Source organism: Agaricus bisporus (genome assembly GCF_000300575.1).
Source record: "Agaricus bisporus var. bisporus H97 unplaced genomic scaffold AGABI2scaffold_2, whole genome shotgun sequence".
NCBI classification, from domain to species: Eukaryota; Fungi; Basidiomycota; class Agaricomycetes; order Agaricales; family Agaricaceae; genus Agaricus; species Agaricus bisporus.
The window spans coordinates 79224-104828 of record NW_006267355.1 but is presented as its reverse complement, the minus strand read 5'-3'; the positions used below and the strand labels follow the sequence as shown (position 1 = coordinate 104828).

At 46.3% G+C, this 25605-nt stretch overlaps 9 protein-coding genes across 9 annotated transcripts; 4 read left to right on the top strand and 5 right to left on the bottom strand.

Moving 5' to 3' along the window:
• Positions 1–308: 308 nt before the first annotated feature.
• AGABI2DRAFT_133601 (hypothetical protein) lies at positions 309–1848 on the bottom strand. The gene is made up of 6 exons (XM_006457667.1): positions 1751–1848; positions 1508–1683; positions 1362–1447; positions 1114–1297; positions 448–495; positions 309–330 (listed from the first exon to the last, which is right to left on the bottom strand). Exons 2-4 carry the CDS (start codon positions 1616–1618, stop codon positions 1267–1269), a joined length of 228 nt encoding a protein of 75 aa, XP_006457730.1. The 5' UTR covers positions 1619–1683; positions 1751–1848; the 3' UTR covers positions 309–330; positions 448–495; positions 1114–1266.
• Positions 1849–2517: 669 nt separating this feature from the next.
• AGABI2DRAFT_114773 (hypothetical protein) lies at positions 2518–5648 on the bottom strand (the record flags this gene model as incomplete). The annotated part of the gene is made up of 12 exons (XM_006457666.1): positions 2518–2532; positions 2587–2789; positions 2851–4215; positions 4272–4379; positions 4443–4541; positions 4596–4701; positions 4762–4944; positions 5008–5166; positions 5229–5288; positions 5341–5418; positions 5466–5510; positions 5568–5648. The coding sequence occupies 12 exons, from the start codon at positions 5646–5648 to the stop codon at positions 2518–2520; spliced, it is 2502 nt and encodes an 833-aa protein (XP_006457729.1).
• A 1991-nt stretch (positions 5649–7639) lies between these two features.
• AGABI2DRAFT_190160 (hypothetical protein) lies at positions 7640–8448 on the top strand. The gene is made up of 5 exons (XM_006457665.1): positions 7640–7723; positions 7788–7997; positions 8051–8125; positions 8174–8251; positions 8300–8448. Exons 1-5 carry the CDS (start codon positions 7715–7717, stop codon positions 8375–8377), a joined length of 450 nt encoding a protein of 149 aa, XP_006457728.1. The 5' UTR covers positions 7640–7714; the 3' UTR covers positions 8378–8448.
• A 54-nt stretch (positions 8449–8502) lies between these two features.
• On the top strand, positions 8503–12368 carry AGABI2DRAFT_182883 (hypothetical protein). Its single transcript, XM_006457664.1, has 10 exons — positions 8503–8546; positions 8600–8637; positions 8688–8740; positions 8803–8976; positions 9031–9097; positions 9149–9197; positions 9254–9793; positions 9844–9867; positions 9918–10542; positions 10600–12368. The coding sequence occupies exons 1-10, from the start codon at positions 8530–8532 to the stop codon at positions 12022–12024; spliced, it is 3012 nt and encodes a 1003-aa protein (XP_006457727.1). The 5' UTR covers positions 8503–8529; the 3' UTR covers positions 12025–12368.
• A 342-nt stretch (positions 12369–12710) lies between these two features.
• On the bottom strand, positions 12711–15368 carry AGABI2DRAFT_182882 (hypothetical protein; the record flags this gene model as incomplete). Its single annotated transcript, XM_006457663.1, has 20 exons — positions 12711–13004; positions 13061–13194; positions 13251–13443; positions 13493–13551; positions 13604–13618; positions 13676–13700; positions 13749–13868; positions 13923–13994; positions 14059–14107; positions 14159–14312; positions 14367–14441; positions 14499–14522; positions 14581–14600; positions 14650–14668; positions 14721–14750; positions 14808–14836; positions 14889–14903; positions 14957–15024; positions 15073–15081; positions 15137–15368. 20 exons carry the CDS (start codon positions 15366–15368, stop codon positions 12811–12813), a joined length of 1536 nt encoding a protein of 511 aa, XP_006457726.1. The 3' UTR covers positions 12711–12810.
• Positions 15369–16606: 1238 nt separating this feature from the next.
• AGABI2DRAFT_198695 (hypothetical protein) lies at positions 16607–18874 on the bottom strand (the record flags this gene model as incomplete). Its single annotated transcript, XM_006457662.1, has 11 exons — positions 18586–18874; positions 18204–18525; positions 17995–18143; positions 17816–17931; positions 17639–17761; positions 17315–17504; positions 17178–17259; positions 17006–17122; positions 16939–16949; positions 16741–16870; positions 16607–16682 (listed from the first exon to the last, which is right to left on the bottom strand). The coding sequence occupies exons 1-11, from the start codon at positions 18767–18769 to the stop codon at positions 16607–16609; spliced, it is 1500 nt and encodes a 499-aa protein (XP_006457725.1). The 5' UTR covers positions 18770–18874.
• A 1746-nt stretch (positions 18875–20620) lies between these two features.
• Positions 20621–22539, bottom strand: AGABI2DRAFT_198692 (hypothetical protein; the record flags this gene model as incomplete). Its single annotated transcript, XM_006457661.1, has 3 exons — positions 20621–21216; positions 21331–21815; positions 21866–22539. Coding segments are annotated over 3 exons (1755 nt in total), but the record flags the coding sequence as incomplete, so codon positions are not given.
• A 24-nt stretch (positions 22540–22563) lies between these two features.
• Positions 22564–23415, top strand: AGABI2DRAFT_190158 (hypothetical protein). Its single transcript, XM_006457660.1, has 3 exons — positions 22564–22581; positions 22635–23028; positions 23078–23415. The coding sequence occupies exons 1-3, from the start codon at positions 22575–22577 to the stop codon at positions 23358–23360; spliced, it is 684 nt and encodes a 227-aa protein (XP_006457723.1). The 5' UTR covers positions 22564–22574; the 3' UTR covers positions 23361–23415.
• Positions 23416–23429: 14 nt separating this feature from the next.
• AGABI2DRAFT_176339 (hypothetical protein) lies at positions 23430–25577 on the top strand (the record flags this gene model as incomplete). Its single annotated transcript, XM_006457659.1, has 3 exons — positions 23430–23524; positions 23570–24411; positions 24463–25577. The coding sequence occupies exons 2-3, from the start codon at positions 23571–23573 to the stop codon at positions 25575–25577; spliced, it is 1956 nt and encodes a 651-aa protein (XP_006457722.1). The 5' UTR covers positions 23430–23524; position 23570.
• Between the last annotated feature and the right edge of the window lie 28 nt (positions 25578–25605).

Below are 25605 nucleotides of genomic sequence, written 5' to 3'. Positions count from 1 at the left end.
TGTTTGTACGATGTCATCAAGCTCATTGAAAGTGTAGCATTCTTGATTGACGATGTGCAGCTGCAATTTCTGTGAGGAAAAAATATCACGGCGGTTTAGAGTCTCAATGATATCATCACGCCGAAAAAGCTGAAGAGGCTGCTCTTCAGTAAGCCTAATATACTACGATTTCAAGTTCATTGGGCTACCAAGCTTAATTGAACGATGCAGCTATCGGGTTATTCCGAAATATTTACGGCCCGACTCGCCTTTTCTCTACCACCTGACTCGCTCGTTCGCTTCCGCTCCTCAGACGCCTTTTCATTCTTACCACCATCGTCTTCCCCAAAAGTGCGTTTTTTTTGCGTTTTTTTGTTGTTGCTCGTCGTCGCTGTCCTAGACGTTGAGGAGCCGTCGCATACTCCCGCCTGTGGCCACCGTCAGCGTACTGATAATTCTCCTATATAGACAGCTCTTATACGATGTCTGGTCGAGGTTGCTTCAATTGTGGTGGCTGTGCGTAGTCTTATTGTCATCGCCCCATTTCTTTCCTCTTTTTTTTTCCTCGTGGAATGCTGGTCATTCGTCTGCGGGGAGGGTTCTAGTCTTCTTGGCAACGATTCGTCGATTGGCGTTTCATTTTACCATTTTTTTTGGTTTCGATTCTAGTGGTCAAGTGTGTGTGGTGGGGGTGGGTTTTACAGCGCGCTTATCGATTGTCGATGAAGTTCACACGCACTTGCTGTGTTCTGTACTGGGTCATCGTCAATGCCATCGTATGCAATATATTATTTATTGCTTTTCCGCCAGCATTCATCCTTTCCATATACACCTTTGTCGTCGACCTCAAGAACAAGAAGAAAATTTTTCTGGTCTTGATGATTATTTGCACCAAATCTGTGACCTTCAACATCGACCCCGATCAGCGCGTCTCGTGAAGCCTCCATCTCCCCACTACCACACTTGATGCACTCAGACATCTAATGTTATAAGACTTTCCTGCGGTAATGCCGGATTCTTATCAACTGGATGCTGTTAACGTGTGGCGTTCCTATCATTACCACCCTTTTAACCATCACCCGTCTATTTCCACCTATGCCCAAATTCTTCAATGATCTCATTTTCTATTTATAGTTGGCCATCAAGCGGCAAGTTGCCCGAAGGCGGGAACTCCTACTTGGTGATTGTTCCGTTCGCTGTAACCACCCCTATTCCCCTCTCCCCCTTTCTTCGTTGCCACTGCGATCATTGTCTGGGTATTGTATTTTTGGGTTCTGATGTTGTGTGCTATTTTCGCCTTGGGTTTTCAGTTACAACTGTGAGTGGGACTCATTTCTTTCGTCCACTTCTGTTAGCTCACACGACTGTGATTTGATTACTAGGTGGTGGTGAAGGCCATGTTTCTCGCGATTGTACTCAAGAAACGAAAGCGAAAACCTGCTACAAGTGCGGTGTAGAGGGTCATATTGTAGGTGTATATTATATGTTCCAACATTGCCCAGAATTCTTATATCTTTGTGCGCGTCAGTCCCGCGAATGCACTCAACAGGCTCCCGCCTCTGGTGGATTCTCCAGTGGCGGTGGTGGTGGTGGTGGCGGCGGTGGCCAGGAGTGTTACCGTTGTGGCAAGACAGGACATATCGCTCGTGCGTGCCCGAATTCAGGTGATCGTGGATTTGGCTCTTTCAGCTCGAACAAGACTTGGTAAGAGAAAATCTCCTGATCCAACGAAACATGACCTCACATACTTTCCTTCTTCTTCATCTGGAAGCTATTCTTGTGGAGGTGCCGGCCACTTGTCGAGGGATTGCACTCAAGGTTCCAAGTGTTACCGGTGTTCCCAGACTGGACACATTAGTCGCGACTGCCCCAACCCGCAAAAGAAGGCATGTTACACTTGTGGATCCGAAGAGTGAGTAAAATATGTCTTTTAATGTTCATTGGCACTCTTTTACTGACACGTTTATCGATGTAGCCATCTTTCTCGCGAGTGTCCCACTGCATCTGCGGCGTGATTTGTACAAGATCTAAAAAACAGTTCATTTTTCATTTCTCCTTCTATTTGTGATTGGTACTTTTCTACTAGCGCAGAACCAGAGGTGTTTCGATGTATTAAATGAGCGTGTGTCGGCTATGCATTCAATAGAATCCTCAACGTCTATTCTTGTGATCCGTCTATGTACACTTTACTGCCTCGGCTGCTACAGCGTCAAGAGTCTGGTTGAATCCGACAACTCAATCGCAGACTGAGTCCCTTAATGTCTTTGTCGTATCTTTCATCTGGTTTGCATGTCAAGTACGTTTTCAGCAAGTTCCCGCATTGTGATACAATAGTGTTACATTTGTGCAAGACGAGAAGAGTGTTGACATTGACGTGGCGTACTAACGCTAAACAACGTTCCAGTATCTCTGAGCCTCACTACTCAACAACTACACGTGCTAAGTCTTGCAAATATTTCTGTACTTTGCGGCACCAAACTCATCTTCGGTGGTTGAACGTTACCTGTATGAGAAACAAGCCGAACTTGATTTAAATCCCTAGAGGACAGTTTCCTGTACTCCCCGATTAGAATATTCTCATACACTAAAACTCGAAAAAACCCATACTTCATCATTTAAAAGATCGTGGCCGTCAATCGAAAGCCCCGAAACGACAGCAGCAAAATTATGACTGGATAGAAGGGGCGAGAGGAAGGGAAAAGAAGGCATCATTAGAGGATCAACGTTGAGCGCGGCTTCATTGTGTGGGATGCCGTCGATAGTTCGCTTCGTAAAACTGTGTTCTCCCGGCCATGGTAGTGATTGACCTTCTGTATATCGGAACATGGATTAGACGTACAGCCTGTGTGCACGAAAAAGCTAGCCACATACCGGTGCGTAAGTGTTCTGATAACGCCAGACCCAAACAACCACCATCTGAAAAAAAGGATCGGATATTTTGGACCGAAAACTCATGGGATCGAGATGGGTCTAGAAGAAAATCGCAGAAAGAAGCGTGATAGAATCGAGGCCGAGTCATCCCAATATCTTTAATACCTGAGAAATTCAAAACGGAGTGCAGATGATGCAGAGCAGTAACAGCAACGTCTTTTGAAATGATAAGGGCATTACATATCAAAGCCACATTGAACTTGGATTTAGCGACTTTTCGACGGTCGAGATCTATCATATAGGCAATGATCTCCCTTGCGGGCCCGATCACTTTACTCGGTACCCGTTTGAGAATCTCGATGTAAATAGCATCAAGGACGGCGAGTGGGTTTATGTCGGTGGATGGATTTAACTGTGAGATTGTTGCCAAGACGGTCTTGAGTTGCGCAATCGGATTCTTGACATAGGGATCATCCACAAAGCGGATGACGACTTCTGCAAAGATAAACAGTCCCAGAGCTGCCTTGGTAATCTTCGAAAAGTCCTCTCTACTTGGCCATCCCCCGGCATGAGGCATATGATCGGGATATCTCTTTTGAATCCGTTCAAATTCGCTTACTAGAAAGCGTTCGACGTCTTGACACGCCTCATCTGAATCGACGGGTATATCCTCTTCCCAGAAACTTGACTGTACAGCCTCGTCATAGAACACTGTCTGCAAATGCTTCTCCGGACGACTTGATATGATCCAAATGAGAGGTGCGCATGGATACCGCAGCACAAAACCACTAATGAGTTGCACAATCTCGCATTGCACATGGTCACTTGTCCGCTTGCGGAACCTTGGGTCATCTTGTGCTGGATCTCCATCACATTCATCGAGACCATCTAAAGCGATTACGAGATCATCGAGCCCAGATCGTAGTCGCTTTTCGACAAACGGTTCGATAATGAGGATGCGCAGCTGCTCCTTCATCGACTTCTCAAGCGACCGAGGATCTTCCAACATCACACTCGTGATATAAGCCCGATAATTCGCATCCCGCACGGCGAGCTGGTAGGCGATGGAAGGAAAGATTTGTTTGGGGTTATTGCGGCCGTTTGGCCTTGAGATGAAGACACTACCACCGAGACGTTTCTCTTCTGCCAGACATTCCGCAAGAGTTTGGACAACAGCAGATTTGCCCACGCCGGCTGCACCACGTACCCAGAGCTGCTTCTTCTCACGGCGGGGACTGTCTATCCAGTCCTTTGCCCTTCGTATGATGGATTCGCGGGTGTTAGGATGACAACGAGGAGGGGGATCGCGTTCTGATGAATCGAATTCGGTGCCATGCATGGTGTATTCCTTAAGCCACTGTAACGCTGAATTCGGAAGTTGTGGGTGAGTGATAGATCGGTAAAAAATGATGGCACCTTACTTTCGTCTGGACGGTCATTCTGTACATGAGTTACTTGTCCCACGTCAATCATAGTCGGGTTCTGTAGTACAAAATCATGCGCAGCATGAAGGAATCCCTTGGATGTCCCTGAGGCAGTACATGTCAATTAGAATCAACTCGCCAGAATGAACTTGGAAACTGCACACTTACTCGACTCGTCGCTCAAAGGTATATTCTGTTCGATTTTGCGCTGTCGCTTGCTGGAAACAGGAGACTCAGGGGCAAGCATGCGCTTTAGATTGCTCCGTCCTAGAACACATGATTACATCGTTTGTTGGCGACTCAGCTAGAAGGACTCCTTACCCAAATGAGCATTCGCTTGGTCGAAGTGAGTTGTATCATTGCCGCAAGTGGCTTCAAAAGGAACAATTTTCGATATGGCCGGCAGTGTAACGTTTGCACGGTGTACCTGTGAGCGATAATCGAAATCATTAGAGAAAGGCTAAATAAGCAACTTGTAATAACACACCGGGTTTTCATAGTGTAAAGGTTGTGAGGAGACCCGTGGAGATGACATATTCCACTCGTTTCGTCTCTCCGTGGATTGTAAAACACTATCGAAGCCTCTTGGAGGTGTAGACGGTCTAACAGACGCTGTCGTAGACCACGTATCGGTGTATCGAGTAGCCACTTCTGGATTTGTGGGCTTGGGCTGGACGTAGCCAATTTGTTAGTCAATGTACTTAATTTTCACAGCCAAATAGGGACTACTGACCATTGGTAACCGAAGGGTTTGAAATAAACTAGGGTTGCTGGGAGGTGAATCGTACGATGGCCTCCTCGATGACTGCGGATCCGAATAACCAGGCATGGGTGATTGTGAAGTGGCAGATGGGCCGTCATACGCATAGCTATTGCTTGTCAATCTAGATGTCTAATAGCAGACAGATGAATCAGGATCATAGTAGGGCGATGTTACGCATGGCGGCAACGTACAAGTTGTTCTGCGGAAGATGTAACTTGAGTATTGTCGTGATACGTATTCCGTGATACAGACTATTCGCGAGAAGGTTAGCAATGGACTCTGACATTATGACTCAAAACCTACATCTGAATCTTGATAGCCAGTCACGCCCAATGAACGCCTGTCGCCCAACGATGTGAAAGTTGTGTTATCATTGAAGGACTATAGACCGTCTCAAAAAGATTCTGAGCAGAGTTTGTAAGCCTCACCATCGTCGGTGGTGATTCCGGCAATCGGTAAAGCGAGGTTGTACGCTATAGATGGTGCAATGAGATCAATGGCCCGCAGAAATAATTAGGTTAGGAATCTACCTGCGCTAAATGATTGTTGTGTTCACGGTTGCTCGCGTCTTGTATATTATGGAAGGGAGAATCGGAGGGTGGTGGTGGCATCGAGTCCCTGAATAGTTAAGAGCGAGTAATCAGGTTAATAACCTGCTCAGGTGTTCATTTGGGCCGCGGCAATATTGCATAGCCCCTCGTATTGACATTCGGAATGATTGTGCGGCCCACAGTGGGTGAAATTTGACACAAGACAGACAGAAATGAGGTGGCAGCTGGGCACAGCATGCATATGGCAACCTGGCCGAAACCCAAATCGAGCCTCGTCGCAGGATCTTACGCGGAGTTGTAATCATCACTGACCAATAGCCAATGGCAGGACTTGCCGATACTGAGTTTAAATCACCTGATCCGAATTTTGGGGAAGAAAAATATATTGGTCGCCTTCTCGCTCCTGAAAGAAGAAATACGAGATCGGGTAAAGTAGAATCTAGCGTTTATGGAAAGCCGTCTAGTGCTAACTCTTCCAACACCTGTATAGAAGTCCACAAGTCAAGATAAATTGCCTCAAAGATTTCACAATCCGCTGATGCGATTACTCAATTTATGCGTCGGCATGTCCGGCAGAGGCCGTTATAGGTAATAGAAGCTAAGTATGCAAAGTCGTCCACCTTGAATGAAATTGAACATAAGACGAGGCTCGTTCAAATCTGACTGCTTTTGCTGAACTAGCGATGCCGGCGGATAGATCAGTGATCTATCACAATGCTCTACAAAAACCCAAGGTTACATCCAGTCTTGATAAATTATTAGATAAGCTATCTTAACTTATCACAATACAGGCTACTTCTCTTGAAGAACTAGACGGGACCGGCGGCCCACCAGAAACGAAAACCGGGCCCTTATGCTAATGATTCAGTTCACATGATTATCACAGACGTATTCTATGCCAATCACTGTACCATGAGGTACTCCAGTAGGAATGGTTATATGATTAAATCTGCATAATGATCTACTAACTCGTTATCGCCGAGATGACAATGTCAGATTTACTGGATACATAACACCTGATCCACAATCCATTTCTTTGAGCGGTTTAGTAATGGGCCAGAAGCCACTGCGCTGGGACTCCTCGCTTAAATAACTCTCCCAAAACTCACATTTCTCTCCATCATCTTTGTTGGCTTATTCTCGTCCACTCCACATACATCGCATTATCGGGCAGTATCAATGGAATTATTTGAAACCGAACACAAGCCACTCTTCAAGATTAGAACGGTGATGGTTGCGGCCTTTGAATCAACTGCGAAAACAACGGTGTCGCACGATAAATGTAGCATGACGCAACTTTGCCTAACTTTACACCGTGCGGTATATGTGGTTTCAAAACGGTACAAAGGGCTGGAAAGAGAGAGGTGAAACTTTGATATGGCGCTGATTCTAGAAAGATGGCATTGGTAAATTATTTATTCTTATTTCTTTTTGATGAAAAGGATGATGACGATGATTCAGATGATGATGGTTTCAAGGAGGTTGAGCGTGAGTGTGTGATACTTACTGGCTCAGGCAGTGCTAGCGATGAGCGAGCCGGCCAATGAGAGCCTGGAGCCAGTAATAGTCCGGGCCCCAAAATTGGCCCCAACGAAGCGTTACGCCTATCAAAGTTTCGCCACTGGATCAAAGTTATATTATGCTTGGTGTTCACGTTTCCAGCACGAAAAGAATTTGTGAAGATTCCGCTAACGCCACCAGTTACCTTTTGCATCAGCTGGCTTTGCTGGCTAGCCACCGAACGACACACTGCACTTGATAAGAATGAAGTAGCTTATAGATAGATAAGCAACCAGTTGGAAGTAACTTACTGTGGCGTCGGTCAGATTCTTAATCTTAATAGCGCATCTTGCCTCCACCAAGCCCTATTCAGGGTTAGGGATGAGCGAAACTGTCATTAGGTTAATGCCTCTGACGGACATTCTGCCCTCGTGAACCTATTCTTGAGAAGATTTCGGCAGTTTCATCTCGCTGTCAATCTAGAACTGGTTAATTTGGATGCGTTAATAATGCTTGTGGTGGGGTTGATCTGACAGTCTCATTTGTCGATTAGGAGGTTTTAAGGTTTTTATAAAGAGTCCTCGGTCCACTGCGATCGAAGAATCCTACTTACCCTTTTTACTACCATGAGTCAGGTAAGTCCGTGAAAGAACGAGTGTCCGCCTTGGCCAAAGTTCCTGATGACCTATCGTTTGTTAGTCGCTTGCAGGAAAATTCAAATTTGCCTACAAAGGTGGAGAAGTTAGTGCTTCGAGGACTTGGGGGACCATACAGACTAGCAGGGTGTATATCGACAATCGAGACAATGGAGAATTTGCGAAATGGGAAGTTGTACCTACGGGGAATCATTCAGAGTTGTATATCAGAAACGTTGGTGTAGGAGATTATTCGTGTGGTGAACCGAGCCCAGTACGTACTTCCTTTCTTTATTTGTCTTTGAAAGATCCGATGTCTTTGCACAGAATGCTCGAGTCATTGGCAAGGAGGAAGATAAAACGGCTTGGTGTATTGAACAAAGTGATGGGAACAGCTGTCGAGTTCGTAGCTCTGCCCCATGTTAAGATGTTTCGCTGACATCGCAATAGATTCGATATCCGAACAGGGATCTCTATTGGACGGCGATACCAGTCCGGACACAGATTCCGGGACGAGTGGCATGGGAGGTATGAGTGATCCGTTGAAACTGCGATGTATTGAAGATGATTGACAGATATTTGCAGATTTTCTTAGAAACTGGCGATAGCACTGCGGCGGAACAGCGATTCGAGCTTGTGAGAGTTGAAGGGTAGTGTCGTATAATGTAATAATGTAACCCTGGTTTCATGTTTTTTGGCTGGGAATGCAATGATGATCAGATGCCTTACTTGGTTGTGCCTCGTGTGTCCTCTTTCTTCTCCACCGTCCCGCCCCTCCTCTCCCTCTTTCTTTGTCCATTCACTCCATGTCCGGCGTCAAACTGTAAGCTCTTTTGAATTCTCTTCACTGTTCCTTTTCGTGACCTGCCTCCCCAGCACCCTTCGACCTCCCCCCAACGTCGATTTCGTCACCGGTTTGCACGCCATCTCTTTCTCGCTTCACCCGACTTAAATCCATTTCCAGGCTACCCGGGCATTCCTCCAGGCCAAGACAGGCCCCAGGCTGCGGTCAAGGGCGTGCGTATTCCCCCGCTTGGACCCCCTTTGAGAGCGAAACTGATGGCATATTCTTTCCCCAGGCAATCGAAGTGCGGACGCCACCGTCAGGTGTCAAAGCCCAGTGGGTTCGCATCGAGTTGAGAAAAGTAGAGACGCTCCCCGGAGGAGGAGACGGCAACACTTTCACCGACTACGTTGGCCCTAGTCCCGTTACTGTGTGGAATGCCCCCGACGAGTACAATGTTCTGCGGGCCGTCAGTCGCTTTTCTCTCCTTCAGCTGGCGTTATCCGTGCTCACCATCCTCTAGCAAGACTTTCCTTTCTCAATAAGAATACCAGAGTCGATACCGCCGAGTATCGCTCTTGAAGGTCGAGGTGAGCATGCCGCGTCGTCGGAACTATCATCATAATTCATACCTTCATTAGCTGGCATTCAGTATGAGCTGGTCGCGACTGTCTGCACAAAGGGAAAACGGCGAGTCTGATCAGTTGACCCTCTGTCTTCGTATCACCCGACTTATAATCACTCAGGAGTTTCCTGCGGAAACGCAAAAACATCGTCACCAAAGAGGTAGCACCTGTCACCATCGACAAACATGAGCTACATTCCACTTGGCCTGTTTACTGTCAACCAGAATCACGGCAGCTTGCACAAGACGGCATCACCTTGATCGTTGAAAGAAATCATACCTGTTATGGCCCGGGTGATCGCATATCCGTCGTGGCAACCCTCAAATCGGACAGTATGCACACAGTCATCTTACGGGGTTTCGAGATGACACTGAAAGAGTCTACTATCTTCCGTGGCCATACCTTTGGCGCCGCGCGAAAGGCTCCTCAAGTCCAAGGAACTAATGTAGCGGAGATGAAGCTTGCTGTTAATGCAACTCTCTATGGCGGAACAATGCACCATGCTGAACTTATGTGTCAAATCCCCCCTAATCATACCACTACAACTTTGAACGCAGCCCGCCATATCGATGTCACATATGTTCTTTCTGTCAAGGCGCTAATGGGAAGCGGCGCACACGTGGCCATGGACCTTCCTGTCATAGTATCTAACTGGCAAAGGTGAGCTGGGAACTCGTTTCTTCCTTACGTCTCACCTCATATGCATTTAGATATGTCTCTATAGAAGCCATCAGGTATTTTTCCTCTTCTCCACGCTCTTACATTTGCGTTAAATAGCATCCAGGCGAATCGGTACAGCACCTGCCCTCTCCCTTGTACCTGTTACAAGCACCCAGCCTGTCATGTCCGTCGAACCCGCAAACCATCTGAGGACTATGGCTCCAACCTCATCGAGCCCTCCACCACCACCATCTAGTCATGTACGATCGTCATCCGGTGGAAACGCCAATCAATTTCACACTGCCCCCACTTCGAATAACTCTGAACATTTTCGCAACACTGCTACTATTGCCAGCGACGAATTTGGTTACGGCGTCGGCGCAGGATATGGCAGCAAAACCACATCGCCTTATCGCCCCACCTTTGATACCAAGATCAGTCAGGATAGCAACTTGATCACCAAGTCTCCTTCGGCATCTACTATCAATACTATGAATACAGCGCCCGGTGGTGGTAAAAGAACTACATCTGCTAGATCTGTCAACCCAGCGAATAGGTTCACCATCACAAACGTTGCCGAATCAGAAATTCCTGAAGAGTCTTCTGTTGCTTCTGCTCCAACCAATACCATACCTCCTCGAACACCTACTACCCCTACTATGAAACCGTGGCCGACGGCCGAAGAGGAAAAGAGGGCCTATGAGTCTGCTAGAACGAAAGTGGCGAACCTCCAAGGTACTGCTGCTGCTGTGAGTGTTTTTGTCCTTTTCGACATGTCTGTATGCTGAATATGTATTACGTAACAGCCTGCACCCGCACCTGCACCTACTACTATTCCAAAATCCACCAGGACCCCCCCTCCAGCCGCTCATCCTTCATCGTCACACTCTACTCGTCCATGGCTGTCAGCTGAGGAAGAAAAAGTATTACTTTATCAGAAGGCCCAGGCAGCTGTGGACAAAGCTCAACGTTCAGTCGATGGTCAAAGTCCTACTCCTTCCTTCTCTTCTGCTGCTGGATCCAAACCATCAGGATCGGAATTATACCAACAAGCTATGGCTAATGTTAATGCCCATCAAAATGCAGGCCAAGGATCATCTACGCATATTTCACCTCTGGCCGGTGGAGCTCGTAAGAATGTTGGTGCTGGTGGTTACGGAGGCAGTGTGCCGAAAATTCCTCATTATCCGACCGCGGAACAGGAGAAGGAGGCGTTGAAGAGGTATGAAGAGGCCAAGATGGCTGTTGATAGGATTCATAATCCTTATGACTCAAATGGTACTGAACCGATTGCGTATGATTCGCTGTATCCTAAAGCTGGAGGATCTTCGTCTGGTGTTGGCGCTGGTGCTGCGGATGCTCCCCCTTCATTTGAAGCTTCCGTTAATGGTTCCAATGTCAATACTGGACTGATGTCAGCGTTGGCAGAGAAAGCTGCTTTGGCGGAGAGGATGAGATTGGAAGAAGCTGATACTGCAATGCAAAACCAAGCCGTTGCACCTCCTCCGTCGTTTCATGCTGTTCAGGTTAATATGGACCAGCAATATAGAGATGCGGCGGCTGAGAAGGAAGATATTAGGAAGAAATTGGAAGCGAAGGATGCGGCTGCTGCAGCTAAGAGAGCTAGACATCAGCAGCAACGACAACATTCTTCGCGAAATCAGCAGCAGCAACAACAGCCATTGCCAGTGCCGCAACAACCGAGGCCGCAGCCACCGACCAATGCGCAGATTTTAACAGCTGCTGAAGAAAAGGCGATGTTGAAGGCGAAATTAGAGGCGAAGGACGCTGCTAGGATGATGGGACAGAAGAAAGTTAATGGAATGCCTACGCCTCCGGCGTCACCTAGACCACAACCTACATCGTTTCATGCACCAAGTCCACAATTGTCATCACAACAGCAACGTCAGCAACAACAATTGCTGACACCTATTTCTCCACCTACTCATACCCCGCTGTCGCCACCTCCGCCACCTCCGTTGATGCCTAGGCCTCCGGCGGATTATATCCGAGAAACGAGAGAAGAGGATGAGAGGGTTTCGAGAGTGGTGATTGATGGTGCTAGTTTTGATGATGAGGATGTTGAGGGAGGAGGAGTGAATGGTAATGGAGGTGGGCGTGCTGCGGGGATTTATATGAATGGGAATGCGAGTGGGAGTTTGAGTAAGAGGAGTTTGGTTATGGTTCCTGGACCGCCGCCGCCTTTGCCGCCTAAACCTGCTGGAGAGTGATTTGGTTTTGCTTTTATATTCGGTTGTTGGTTCCTCGGTTTCCCTCGGTTTGAGGGTTTTTCTGAGTTGGTACGTTGTTTGATCATGGACGTTGCGTATTCTAAAAGTATTTCCCTCATTTTTTTCATTTCATTTTTGCTTTTCTCTTGCTTGGTTATAAGCGTAGCCTGAGTCGTTCGTTGATTTATTTTGCTCTTGGTTTTACCAACAAGCTTTCCCCTCTTTTATTCTGAGGTTGTTATTCAACCAACTTATATATCAATCAGTCCCTCATTTATTTACTTACGACTTCCGTTTTGGTTGTCTGCTTTGCCTTGACTCATTCCCCTCTCATCCCACTAGACATGAGCTTCTGCTGCTAGCCAGGTGTCACAATCTTTTTCTCTTTTGTTGGCAGATAATGTCTTCGTCTTCGTCTATACTCTTTTGCTCGCGCTATCTACAAGTAACTACTAACTATTCTTATGGTATACCTTTTGATTTCCAATATATGTTTTACTTTGGTTCGATTGGTGTGCAATGGTTTCAACGAAGTGCTAAAGACCACCCATGCCTGGTATATGTATCGTAATAGGAGTTGAACCAGAGAGGGCACGACTGGAGCTTGCCCAAGATGAGCTTCATTCTCCAGTACCATCGGAGGCATTAATGCAAAGCAAATACTATCAAGCTTTGGACATACTACAGCGGGAAATATTCCATGAATTGAGCATTGCCTGGCACGCGGAACCTTTTAATTCTTCCAAACACAAACTTGTAGTACATTGAGTTATACATATACACAACCTATAAGGTGTATCTGAAGTCTGGGGCGCGATCTCCCATTTCACGAAGTTGCTGAGGCGTATATTTCTCTTTTTCGCCGTTTTCCAACGCAAGTCGCTGGAACTCGTCACGCTTTTTGTTGATTCGCCTGTATGTGATAACCGCAATTGGCACACAGATAAACCCGATCCCGACGAACATCAGTTCAACCGCATCTGTTATTCCATCATGAATCTAATGAAGATTGAGGGATGGATCGTGTGTTACTTACGACCGATTATGAACCTAGGGCTGTCTTGGGAACGATAAATGTTAGATGCGAATACACCGCTGAAGTTTCCGATCCCGATGTGTAATGCCATGCCAATTCCGCGTTTGTATTGCCCAGCTAGGTTATTTCCAAGCCTCGAGTATATTCATTAAATCAAATACTCCTCGAGAAGTGAAGCGAAAGGGCTCACCATGCGACTACTCCCGGAAAAGCTGCATAACTGCCGATTACAACAAAAAATGTCCCGAAGTACTTGACGCCATTAGGAGCGGTCGATATGTTGATCGCAAACCCGATCATGCAGAGGACCAGTCCTGCATAAACGAAAGGCGAGCGCATTTTGATTTTGTCGGAATAAACGGCCCATATATACAGTACAATGGCTTGGGTTATGAGCGCACTTCTCACTGATGAAATTTGTTTCGTACTTACTCGCAGCAACATATGGAGGAACGGTGAGCAACTGACTAATAGCAGGAGAATATCCAAAACTATAATGCCCTTAGCAATGAAGAAGCTTGGGATAGGTACGGCGTTACTTACGAATTGATGATAGTTCTAAGGAAGAACGCGATTCAGCCCCCAAGTTTATAATTGTTTGATGCTGGGACTCACGGAAGGAACAAAGTAATGCCATAGACTGGATAAGTGAGCATATGGAGTGCGTATCGGAGCATGAGATACGTACGGGGTCCAATGACTGAGATGTATATTAAAATATGCAGCCATACTTGCCAATCTGACACGGCTTGCACAAAATGCCGTACCGCGAAGTGTTCTTCCTCACCAACGGAAGAATTGTCGTACTCTCGAATAACCAGGTCAGCCTTAGTGGGCATCAAGGTAGAATTTCTGGACTCACTTTTACGCCAGATCACGAAAGAGCGTTCTTCAGGTGTCAGGAAACTTGCTGTAAGTGGAAAATCTACTAGTACTGGATAGCGAACCCATGATCAGCACCAGGTTAATCATTTATAGCCATTGGGTGGGTAGCTTACTAAAGAAAGCAATCAAGCCAATGACAATAGTTGCGAGTCCTTCAAGAATCTGAGGCTTCGATTATCATTCAATCCTCAGAGTTTATGCGATAACACGCACGAATATCCAAGACCATCCCAGTTTTCCACCCACTCCGGACATGAAACTGATAGCATAGGCCAATAATCCCGAAAATGCACCCGCCAAAGATGCAGCACCAAAGAATAGACCAATCCGGTACTGGAGCATGTGGCGAGGATACCATATTGACAAGCTAAGGGGCACCATGTTAATAGATAGGATCCGGGACCAAAGTTGCTTCACTAACTAATATACAACGCCAGGGAATAAACCAGCTTCGGCGACCCCAAGTAAAATGCGAACCCCCACAAGTTGTGGATAGCTAAAAGAAGATTAGTTGCAGTCCAGAAATCGAAAAGAGCTTAACACGGAAAATCACTTTTTAACTAAACCCATCAACGTCCTGGACATTAATTTCAGTTTCTTGGTAGCGCAAAGACGGACGAGAGCTCCTAACGCACATTACGATGCCCCACACACACTGGTCCAGTCAGCAAGAAAAACGGATCTGCAAATTTGAGCTTACTCACTGTAATCCCTGGTAACCATCTTTTAAGGCCGTTATCATCATCTGCAACATGAAGCACTCATTACCACTCACTTCGATGGTCTAAATCGCTTCAATACAAGACTGTGTGCATAGAAGCATAAGAAGAACGAATCTAAACATCCAAATCTGGATACTCACTTTGCGGGGCACTCAAAAATACAGTACGGCTCATAAAATCTAAGACTAATATCGAAAGTCTAGATTGAGCGACGCACTTACAATAAAGTACATCGTCTATACCATATCAATCACTTTGCGCTCGTGCTTCAAGTATCATGGGGACGTACTAAGGCGATATTGTATTGGTTGCCCGTCAAGCCCAACTCCGTTATCAAACCCTGCAGCTTAGCATTTCCTGAACGCCAATTATTCCTCCCGTCTCAAAAATCAGGATCAAACGTACCAATATTCCCTGGGGACAAGACTGTAAGTCAAAAATCCTAGTGGTTGTTCAAACAATAGCTTACCTCTGTCGATAAAGGATGCGAGATACATGCAGGAGAGGATTGGCATCAATCTTAAATCTACTCGCCTCCATAGTGCTCTCTCCTCCTCGGCCGTGAGTTTAGGGGGTGGGGGAAGAGAGGACTCTCCTCCGAAATCGATAACATCGGATTTCTCACCGGAACTTGCGGTCTCAAGGTGCGACTCAGGTTTCCGTTTTTCATTCACGGGGGAAGTCGGTGGGTCGCCAGACATCGCGTCGAGGTAACGGTGGTTAGCCACTCCATTTTGGAAGCTGCTTTATATAGTGGCCGCACAAGCCAAATACCCTCTATAGCAGGCATCTGACAGGTGTGAGAGACAAAATGAGGTACCGTGCCATTTATGGACTCACAATCTGGCGCTTGACCTTGAACGCTTGTTAGCTTGCCCATATGTGGCTTGTCCGGTGTCTTCAACACTTGCGTCTCTCACATAAATAGCAACCTTTTGGAATTCCGGAAGCACAAGGTCAGAAATGATCATGGGGGAGATCTCCGGTACCTGATATAGCAAAAAACAGTCTGAGAAATTAACGGGAGCCAGAGTTAGTTGCGTACTCTAGAATAGCTTGGCGAGGTCATAGAATTAATTCCAGCAATTCTAGCACGTGTAGATAGAATTTTGAAGATATCGGGCGGATATCTTCATTTCTCGTGGGTGACAGTCGATTGTAAAGTAAATTGCAATTGAGATCTGAGGTGGTCATGACTTGGTCCACCGGTGGAACGCATAAGGGATTGAGGGGGCTTACAAACTCACCTGACCAAATCACTTGACCTGATCCCACGCAAATTGAGTGGTTCGTTTTCTACACATGTCATCGAAATTGATTGATCTAAGCACCAATGAGGTTTATGCATGATCAACGAGTAGCATACAATTGTTTAAACCCTGTTTAAACCTCACAATTTTGATGCTCTGGTGACGAAATGATTTTTCAACCCGCCTGGAAGGAGTATCTGAGATCTTGCCTCCCGAGTCCCGACGATGTGATCCTCGATCGAATGGTAGGTGACCTTAACATTTGCTTGACATGGACATGTCACTTGGCTGCTGCTCAGTGTCATGCCCCACAATGTCTGTTGACGACGGAGTTGCCATTGAATGACTATTGATGCATATGGCGACTTAGCCGAACTTGAACCCATGATCAACTCCATGCCAAGTGCAGTCGGATAGCTTTAATACGGCATCCCGGTGTCACGGAGATAACATTCTCCCTGATCTTGTCGACCAGCCTTAAAATGTTTCGGATGGAAGGTACGGGCACTAGATGATCAAGATTAGTGGCAAATCATTCATGAATTTCGACCACGTCGTATTTTTGGTATGGTAGTGATGTGATACACCGCAGCACGATAATACTATGACGCTACAATTTGGAGATAGACACAGCATTCAATTCAATTAGATTACTTCGGAGTTGGGCTCTTAGCATGCTTGGGCTCTTCTCAGATCTCACCGTGGATGAGAGCAAGTGCCTTTTCTGAACGTGGTTTGATTACACATTTGAATGGGGTTGGATGACTGAATTAATCTTCGTAAATGACCGAAATTAATTACAACGCAGACCGATTCTGCATACCTGATCGTGCCAGAGATTTGGTCAACAATGGGCTCCATAGTTTCGCCGTTTAAATTGTATTTAGTAATGTTGAATGTCGCTAGGGCCATTGCACAGGAAATGAAGAGAGATGAATCGGCCAACACACGACCTATAGCACGAAATGGACAGAGCTGGTCAATTCAACGGAGTCAACTTCGCAACAATATTGAGCATCACCTGGGCAAATTCTGTGGGGAGAAGATAGATAGTTGATTCGGTATAAAAAACATATGACTGAACTTACCGTCTTCCAAATCCGTAGGTTGCTTCACGGGGATCAGGTTCAGGCTTGGGTCCCAGAAAGCGTCCAGGATTGAACGTCATTGGATTCGAATAAACGTTTGGGTCGTGTAACATTTTCCTATGAGTTTGTTACATTCATGATAAAGCGGGCCGCCTTTAAAAAACAAACAAACCATATATTGGTGATCACGATAGTACCTTTAGGTACAAAATATCCATTGCAGTTGTCGTCTTCCGTACTGACGTGGGGAACACCTTATTCCGAGAATTCAGTCACATCGTTTTGTTGTTATTCAAAGCGACAACATACCAATAGGCGCTACAGAGTGCCACCGTAAAACTTCCGACACAAGTGCATTCATGTAAGGCAAGTTTTCTCTATCTGCGAAGCTGGGAAGTCTGGTCGGCCCAAGTACAGTATCGAGTTCTGATTGAGCAGCAGCAGCTACTTCTGGATAGATAGTCATTGCTTTAAAGAACGCGTAGAGGGCTGAGACGGTCTACATCAGACATTAGCCTAATGATGGATGTATAACTGGAGACTGCAGTGGAGAAAAACCACCAGGCGATACGCATTCGATTATAACCAACAAAATTGCCGGTTCATAGTGTGGGGAAACATATGGAGACTTACAGTATCCGCTCCGCCAGCGTATAAAGAGCCTGCAGACCACATGATGTCGGCCTCTCGTTCAGGTGTTACATTCGGATCTTCCATAAGATCGGCTGTGAAAGAAGGTTCTGCAGTTCCCGATGCCTGTTGATTATGTCAACAAGTGCAGTCAGCATCCAACAACACGGGAGTTTTCACCATCTGCTCCTTCACATATTGGTGAGGACGTTCAATCATGTTGGACAAGTCTTTTGCCCATTCCCGAGCGGTCTGTTTGAAACCCGCTCCCGGGAACCAATCTGGTAGATGACGCACTAAATTCAAGAATTGAGCGGAGCGATTCGCATTTTGTATTTAAGCTTTTCTTGGCGGCTTACATGCTGGAATTAGATTCACGATAAATGTGCCTGGAGCAGAAGCCAGCGAAAATTGCGCAGTGCCGATTTCGACAATTTTAACAATTGGGTCGTCCTTTTCTTGAATTTCATAGCCATGTGAGATGCGGAGAATGATTGCACCAGCGGTCCTATTGATATCTCACAAATGAGTACTTCTACATTGGAATCCGCAAAAAAACGCTGCGAACCTTCGTATGTGTGACGCCAGATCTTGTGGTGTAGATGCCAGGTGTTTGAGAAACTTTTGAGTTTCTGTTTCTTCGATAGGATAAAACCTTGACATAGAAAGATTGCTTCCAATCAGTTGATGCATAAGTTTACGATGGTTGCGAAATCGTTGTCCGTAATTAGTCAATACAAGGCCATTGTTCAAACCAATGAGATTGCACATCTCTAAATGAGGACGATTAGAGTATTTGTGACCCTTCTTATCTAAAAGGTCTCTCGCGACTTTTGCAGAGTTCAAGATGAGCGTTGGTTGGCCCAAAACCGATAAAAATACCATATCACCTGCGTCCAATCAGAAATTATACATATAACGATGAGATGATTGTAATTTATCATACATACCCCATTTCTCTCCCCACTGTGTAAAGGTCTCCCATTCACGACTGCTCGGCATGTCGAATAGATTGCCCACAATAGGCCAACCCTTTGGACCTGGAGGCAAAGGTGCACTGGGCTTCTGGCGCAACATAAGCCATATGAGAACAACGCCGATTAACCCGGCTGACGCATCAAGCAAATAAGACATTGAAGAATGCCGCAAGGGGAGCGAAGAAGATCGGATCAGATTTACATGGACAACCAAACGAACCACTTTAAATACAAGTTAAGGTGTCGATGAGCGTTGGTTGAGTGGTCTTAAGTGTAGCTCCGACAAGCCCCGCCGACACCACCGCGTGGGTACTATTCAGATCATAAAAGAAACGCGGTTCAACGGTGCCGAGGTGAAAGCTCATTGCACCGGTCAACCTGCCAGGTTTCTGGGTGAACTATTTCCCTTTTTCCAAACAATATTCTTCCAATTTTCGGCGTTCCATACAGACGTCGTGTCTACTTCATTTGTACGCATGGTGATCGGTTTCTTGTTTCTATCTTATAAGAAGATAAACCGAACCCTTTCTCCCCCGACCTTTTTTCTTTTTTCGAAATATTGACCTTTTGAGATTTCATCATAGGAAAGCCAAAAACATCCAATCAACGCGAATCATCGCCGAGTCCTTCCGAACAAAGGAATATCTGGGGTTCCATCACTTATGTTTGTAACACACTGGCAGCCTGCTGGCAGCGAACTTGGAGCATCATGATTCTTATGCCGTGTATTGACAGCTAGCAGGCAAAAAAAACTAGGCAGGGCCGTGCAGTGTTGTGCCTTTCCGCGTGAAAACACCAAAATCTGAGCACATTGCAAGGCACACCACACCATAATCGTACTAAGCTACAATCGGACGGTGATAACAGAATAGACTAAGATTGAACCAAGATTGATCAGCGCCACTATATAAATGAGCTAAGTAACCATCAAGCTCCGCGCCTCTCAATATTCGTGACATTGTAGACATGTTCGTCTAGCAAAACGCCCTCTCTCAGGCTTTTCATACATTCGGAATCTGAAAGTGGGATTTTGACAATGTACATGCATACATTTATGAATACTGATCCGCGGACCTGGACCGATGGGTGATAATACAAGAGGCAGGTTGTCCAGAGGGGACAAAGCTAAAATTCAAACCACTAGCTCGAAAAAAAAAAAAGAATTCATTCTACGTCCTCCCTTCTAGATCCAAAACCGAAAATAAAGATACCTATAAGTAAAAACGACAAAAAAACGAAAGTTTCCTGCCACTGTCCATCCTAAAAAAACAAAACAAAAGATGCAATAAACCAAAACCAATCCTCAAAAAAAAAAAAAAACTTAGTAAGTTAGTATAGAAAAAAGATAAAGAATCTAATCAACGTCCTCTCCCACTTCTCCCACTCCCATCTTTTTCGAAATCTCCATCCCACCAGTACTAGTATTCGTCACAACACTCGTAGAAACCACACGTCTCCTTCCCATATCCCCCATCATCATCGCCGATCCCAACATCCCTCCTCCCCTTCCCTTACCACGAGGTCCTCTATCACCACCACCGCCAACGACACCCATCCCAATCGCAAACGAACTCCTCGTCCTGGACGTAACAGCAGCAACAGGAGATCCCAACCTCGAAACCATATCCCATTCCTCCTTCTCACCAAACCCAGAATGCTCATGTGTCGCTATTAATTCCGGCATAGGCGTTTTCAACTGTAAATGTTGGATAACCTCACCCGTACTCATTTTTGCATGTATAACCCCTTTATGAGATGAGGAAATAGAGGAAGGAGAAAGTCCAAGGGAAGATACTGTTCTTCTTAAAATTGATGATGATCTTTGTTGTGAGGGTGGTGGTATAGGTGATATCCAAGATGTTATCCATCTTGATGTAGGAGGAGGAGTTGCTACGAGTGTTTCTGTAGAAAGAGTATCATCAGTTGTCGATATCTTCTTCTTCTTCATCGTCTGTTCTTCTTCATCATCATCATCATCATCATCATCATCAATCGAATGATAAACAACCTTCTTCATCACACCAACATCCTCTTCCAAATCCCTCACCTTATCCTCAAACCCTTTCATCGCTTTCACAATACTCGGATCTGTCCCATTCACAAAAGCCAACACTTCTTCTTCTTCTTCCTCTTTCCATTTTCCTTCTTCACCACCACTAGAAGGAGAAAGAGAACACATCAACAAAGTCTCATAACCTCTCCCCAAAACATCTTCATCCAAAACTCGAATCTCCAATTCAACACGAACATCTTCTGTATAATCATCCAATCGTTGAACGATAACTCTCAGAGCGTCAAACGGCAAGTCATTATTATGAACAGGCAATGTGAGATGAGATTTGAGGTGTTCGAGGGCGATGTGACAGTTTTGAAATGAATTTTGGATATGGGTGTATCGATTTCGAGATTCGTGAAGTGATTTGAGGAGAGGATGAGGTGGTGGTGGTGGTGGTGGTGGTGGGATATCAAGAGCGGTATCAGTCTGCTTCTCTACATCTTGCTCTACCATGACTTCAACGATAGTATCGTGCGACGTTATTGATGGTGGTGAAGCTGTATCAACCTCCTTCTCTACCACTCCTTCATCCTTCACCCGTGATTCTTCTAAAATTGGGTATATGCGTTCACCATAAAGATCGATAATGGGTTCTAAAGGCGACACCACACCGTCTTGATCTTGAAGTGTGACACCATTTTCAACTTGATCATTCCTGAAACCTCGACTCCCAACCCATTCCTCCAACTCAACTCTCCTCTCCTGTTCATCCTTCAATCGATCCAGTAAATCTTGAATAGTACTTTGCATCATGATAATTCTTGCCAAAGATCCTGATATGGGTTGGTGGTGGTCGTCGATATGAAGAGGAGCATCCAATTGATCAATGATAATTTTCGCATCTTGTATCATTTCCATCATTCCCGCCTCACCACGTTCTTCACTCCTCCTCAACCACCTCTTCAACCCTTCAACACACCTCTCTTCCCTCCTCACAAGTTGTAATCTCATCCTCGTCTCCCAACGTCTACCGAAATGCTCTTTGGAAAGATGATAACGGAGTTGGTCGGTGAGAGAGGTGAGAGTTTGGATTTGATGGTGGAGGAGATGGATTTGGGAGGTGTAGGAGGTGAGGGTGGTGGTGTGACGGTGTTGGAGGGAGGTGAGAGTGGTTTGGAGGGCGTTGGTGGATTGTTGAGAGAATTTCCTTTGGAATTGGTGAGTATGGACGAAAGAGAGAAGAGGTATTCAACTTACATGTAGCGGGAAACCATTTTGGAAGCTGTATCGTCATCTCTGTCGTGTTTATCTATATCAACTTGGAGTTGAGAAACTTGTGAAATAAGATCCGAGTTCGTTTGAGTTTGAGCTTCTAATCGAGTTTGAAGCACCGATATTTCATATTGACAATCCGATAATTGATTTTGAAGTCGAGTTTTTTCTAGTTGTTCGTCGTTTTGAGGAATATTACTGATAGTTGGAATAGAGGAACGACGTCCTTCGAGTTTACGAACGAGATCAGCGTAATCTTGAATCACACGTTCACTCATTCTCGATTTTTCTATTTCCATCCGTAATGCCGTGTGGAGGTCTTGATTTTGGGCATGAAGACGAGCAGCGACATCATATGCTGATGATACATCAGAAAGGGCATGATCGAGTTGTCGAGTTCGTTCGACCAATAAACGTTCTGTAGTATCGAGTTTGTCGTTTAGAGTACGAAGAGCGAGGGAGAGTTGGTTGATTTTGATGGTGGATTCTGTGGATGGGGGGAGAGGCGTTGCGCGGAGAGTGGATAGTTCGTGTTCGAGAATAGAGATGAGGTGGGATTGAGATTGGGTATTGTGGGTGGTGTGGGTGTGGTGGGTGTTGAGGGCGGTGTTGAGGGATTGGATGTGTCGGACGAGGGGATGGTCATCGTTGGCGGTCATGAGTTGGGATTTCACACGCTTGGCCTCTTCACACCATGCTCGGTATGTTACTTCACACACACAAACTAAAAAGCAAGACTCTCAATTTTTGCCAGTCGTCGGTCTCACAGGCGGGATATCCACCGGAAAATCGACGGTGTCGGCGATACTGAAAACACACCACATTCCCATCATCGACGCCGACGTCATCGCGCGTCAAGTCGTCCAACCTCACACTCGCGCTCTACGAAAGATCACACGCGCATTTGGTCAAGACATCTTACTGCCGGATGGGACTCTGGATCGGAAGAAACTGGGGTCTATTGTGTTTAATGACGAGGAAAAGAGGAAAGAGTTGAATGGGATTGTGCATCCTGCGGTGCGGTGGAGGATGGTGTGGGAGGTGGTGGGGTGTTGGTTGAGGGGAGAGAAATGGTGTGTGCTGGATGTGCCACTGCTGATCGAGGGTGGACTGTGGCGCTATGTCGGCCTCGTCGTGGTCGTGTACTGGTGAGTGGATTGTGATACTCTACTTTCGTCGACTTACAGTAGGATACAGTTCTGCAGACATCCAGTTGGTGCGGTTGATGTCGCGGGATGGGTCGAGTCGAGAAGAGGCGAGTGCGCGGCTGAATTCGCAGATGGCGATTTCGTCCAAGATCGAGTACGCCCAGCTGGTCATCGACAACTCGGGGACGCGGGCCGAGTTGGCCAGCCAGGTGGATGGATTTGTGCACAAGGTAGAGCAGAGTGTGAGCACGCCGCGCTGGCTGCTCTGCTGGCTCATTCCTCCCCTGGGTCTGCTGTGTGCGGGCTGGACAGTGCTGGGGCGGCTGCTGTAGATGTTTGTACTTGTTGACACCCACTCTTATAAGACAGACCTTGATGATTTCTCTCTGTTATGCGCCATGGCCAGTGAGTCGCATCTCGCCCTCGCCCGCCTTCCCTCCCATGTCCCCAGGGCTGCTCGCCAGATCGTCCCGGCTTTTCTACAAAAACTCTACCAGTGAGTGGCCAGATAACAGCATGGCTCTGCTAATCCCACTCCCAGAATGGTCAACGACGACAAGGACCGGGATCTGATATGCTGGTCAGACGCAGGCGACTCCTTTTTCGTCCTCGACCACGAACGCTTCGCACGAGAAGTCCTCGGCCACTGGTTCAAACACCAACGCTTCTCCTCTTTTGTCCGCCAACTCAACATGTACGGCTTTCACAAAATTCCTCATCTCCAACAAGGTGTTCTTCGCTCAGACTCGGACACCGAATACTGGAACTTTTCTCATCCCAACTTTCGTCGTGATCAACCCGATTTACTTTGTCTCATTCAACGCAAAAAACAATCGACTGCTGCTCCTCAAGACGGCGTTGTCAATCTCCGTGATCCCAATACCCCCACATCCAATGTTCCTGATGCTCCATCCTCTCCGTCCCCGACCCTCTCCCTCACCCAAGGTCAACTTCTCGACATGCATTCCATCCTCCAAGGCATAGCCGCCATCAAACGTCACCAAACCACCATCTCTTCCGAACTCACAGAACTCAAACAAAACAATCAACTCCTCTATTCCGAATCCCTCGTCGCTCGTAACAAACTACAGAAACAACAAGAACTCATTGATCGTATTCTCAAATTCTTGGCTGGTGTGTTTGGAAACAGTGCTCATGCGGGTTCCAACTCTTCTGGAAACGGTCATCATAGTAAGAGAAATGCGTCTTCGGACGAATTGGATGATTTGATGAGAGGCAGTGACGCTAATCGAGCTGTCATTCCTCGAAGAAGACAAAGTTCGACTGGAAGACTCATGATTGAAGGAGCGAAAGTCAGCGAAGGGTCTGGAAAGCCCGGGATTGTCGAAGTGGAGGACATTCGAGAAGATGATGACGCTTATGGTAGGTTACTTCTTCTTCTTTTTTCCGCAGCTATGTTGAAACTATTCTTAGCTGTTGAGACTCCCATTTCGATTCCTTCGCCATCGCCTTCTGAGAGTGCTATCCGCGAGACCAAGGACCGGCCTGATTCGACGCCAACAGCACCCCCTCCACCTGTACTCGACCGCGCTCTTACACCCACTCACCACCATAATAATTTTGAAATTAATCAATCTTGGACAAACGCGTTGGGAGGGAGGAATGGAATTCCAAACGATCAGTTGACGCATTTGTTGGCTGTTTTGGCACAGAATAATAATAACAGTACGACGACGGGTATCGATGAACCTTTGGTTGGGTTTGAGCATGGCGAGGATTTGGGTTTGGGGTTCGAAGGTGGTGATTTTGGAGGTCAAGGTGTTGTTCAACCTGGACAAATTCAAGCTGGACAATCATCGTCGTCGTCGACAACGGGAAATCAATTGACGTTTCCGCCTCCGCCTACACCTGGAGGATTTGATTTTGCGTCGTTTTTACAGAATTTGTCGCCTCCTCCTTCAGCTGGATTACCCCAACAACAACAACAACAACAGTCTGGATTATCGCCTTTTGGATTACTTCAAGATTCATTACATCATTCGTTAAACGATGAAAGTGGAGGAGGGTTGGTTACTTTGGATTCTCCTCCTCCTCCTCATGTTGATGATATTCATGGGTCGTTGATTGAGAGACAGGTGAGGAGTACGAAGGAGGTGGAGAAGGAGGTGGGGGAGATGGATAGGCAGATGAAGAATTGGATTGAACAGTTGGGACCGATTTTGGGGAGTGCGGATGCGGGTGGTGGTGGTGGTGGGAGTTTGGATGGGGTGGGTGGTGGTGGTGGTGTACCTGTGAATGCGACTACGACGACGACGACGACGGAGGGGTTGGATGAATTGGATTTTGATTCGATTTTGAGGGATATGAATATTTCGACTTCGCAACAAGGTCATGGTGAGGATGAGAGTGGATTTGGAGAAGAGGATGAAGAGGAAGAGGAGAGTGCTGCTACAACTTCGACTTCGACGACGACGAATGGGAATGGGAGTAGGAAGAGGAAATCGGATGTGATGAATATGGTTATGGATGAAGATGAGGATGAGGATGGTGTGAATACGAGGGGAGGGAAGACGAAGCGGAGAAAATGAAATTATGACGTTTACTTTTTTTTTTTTT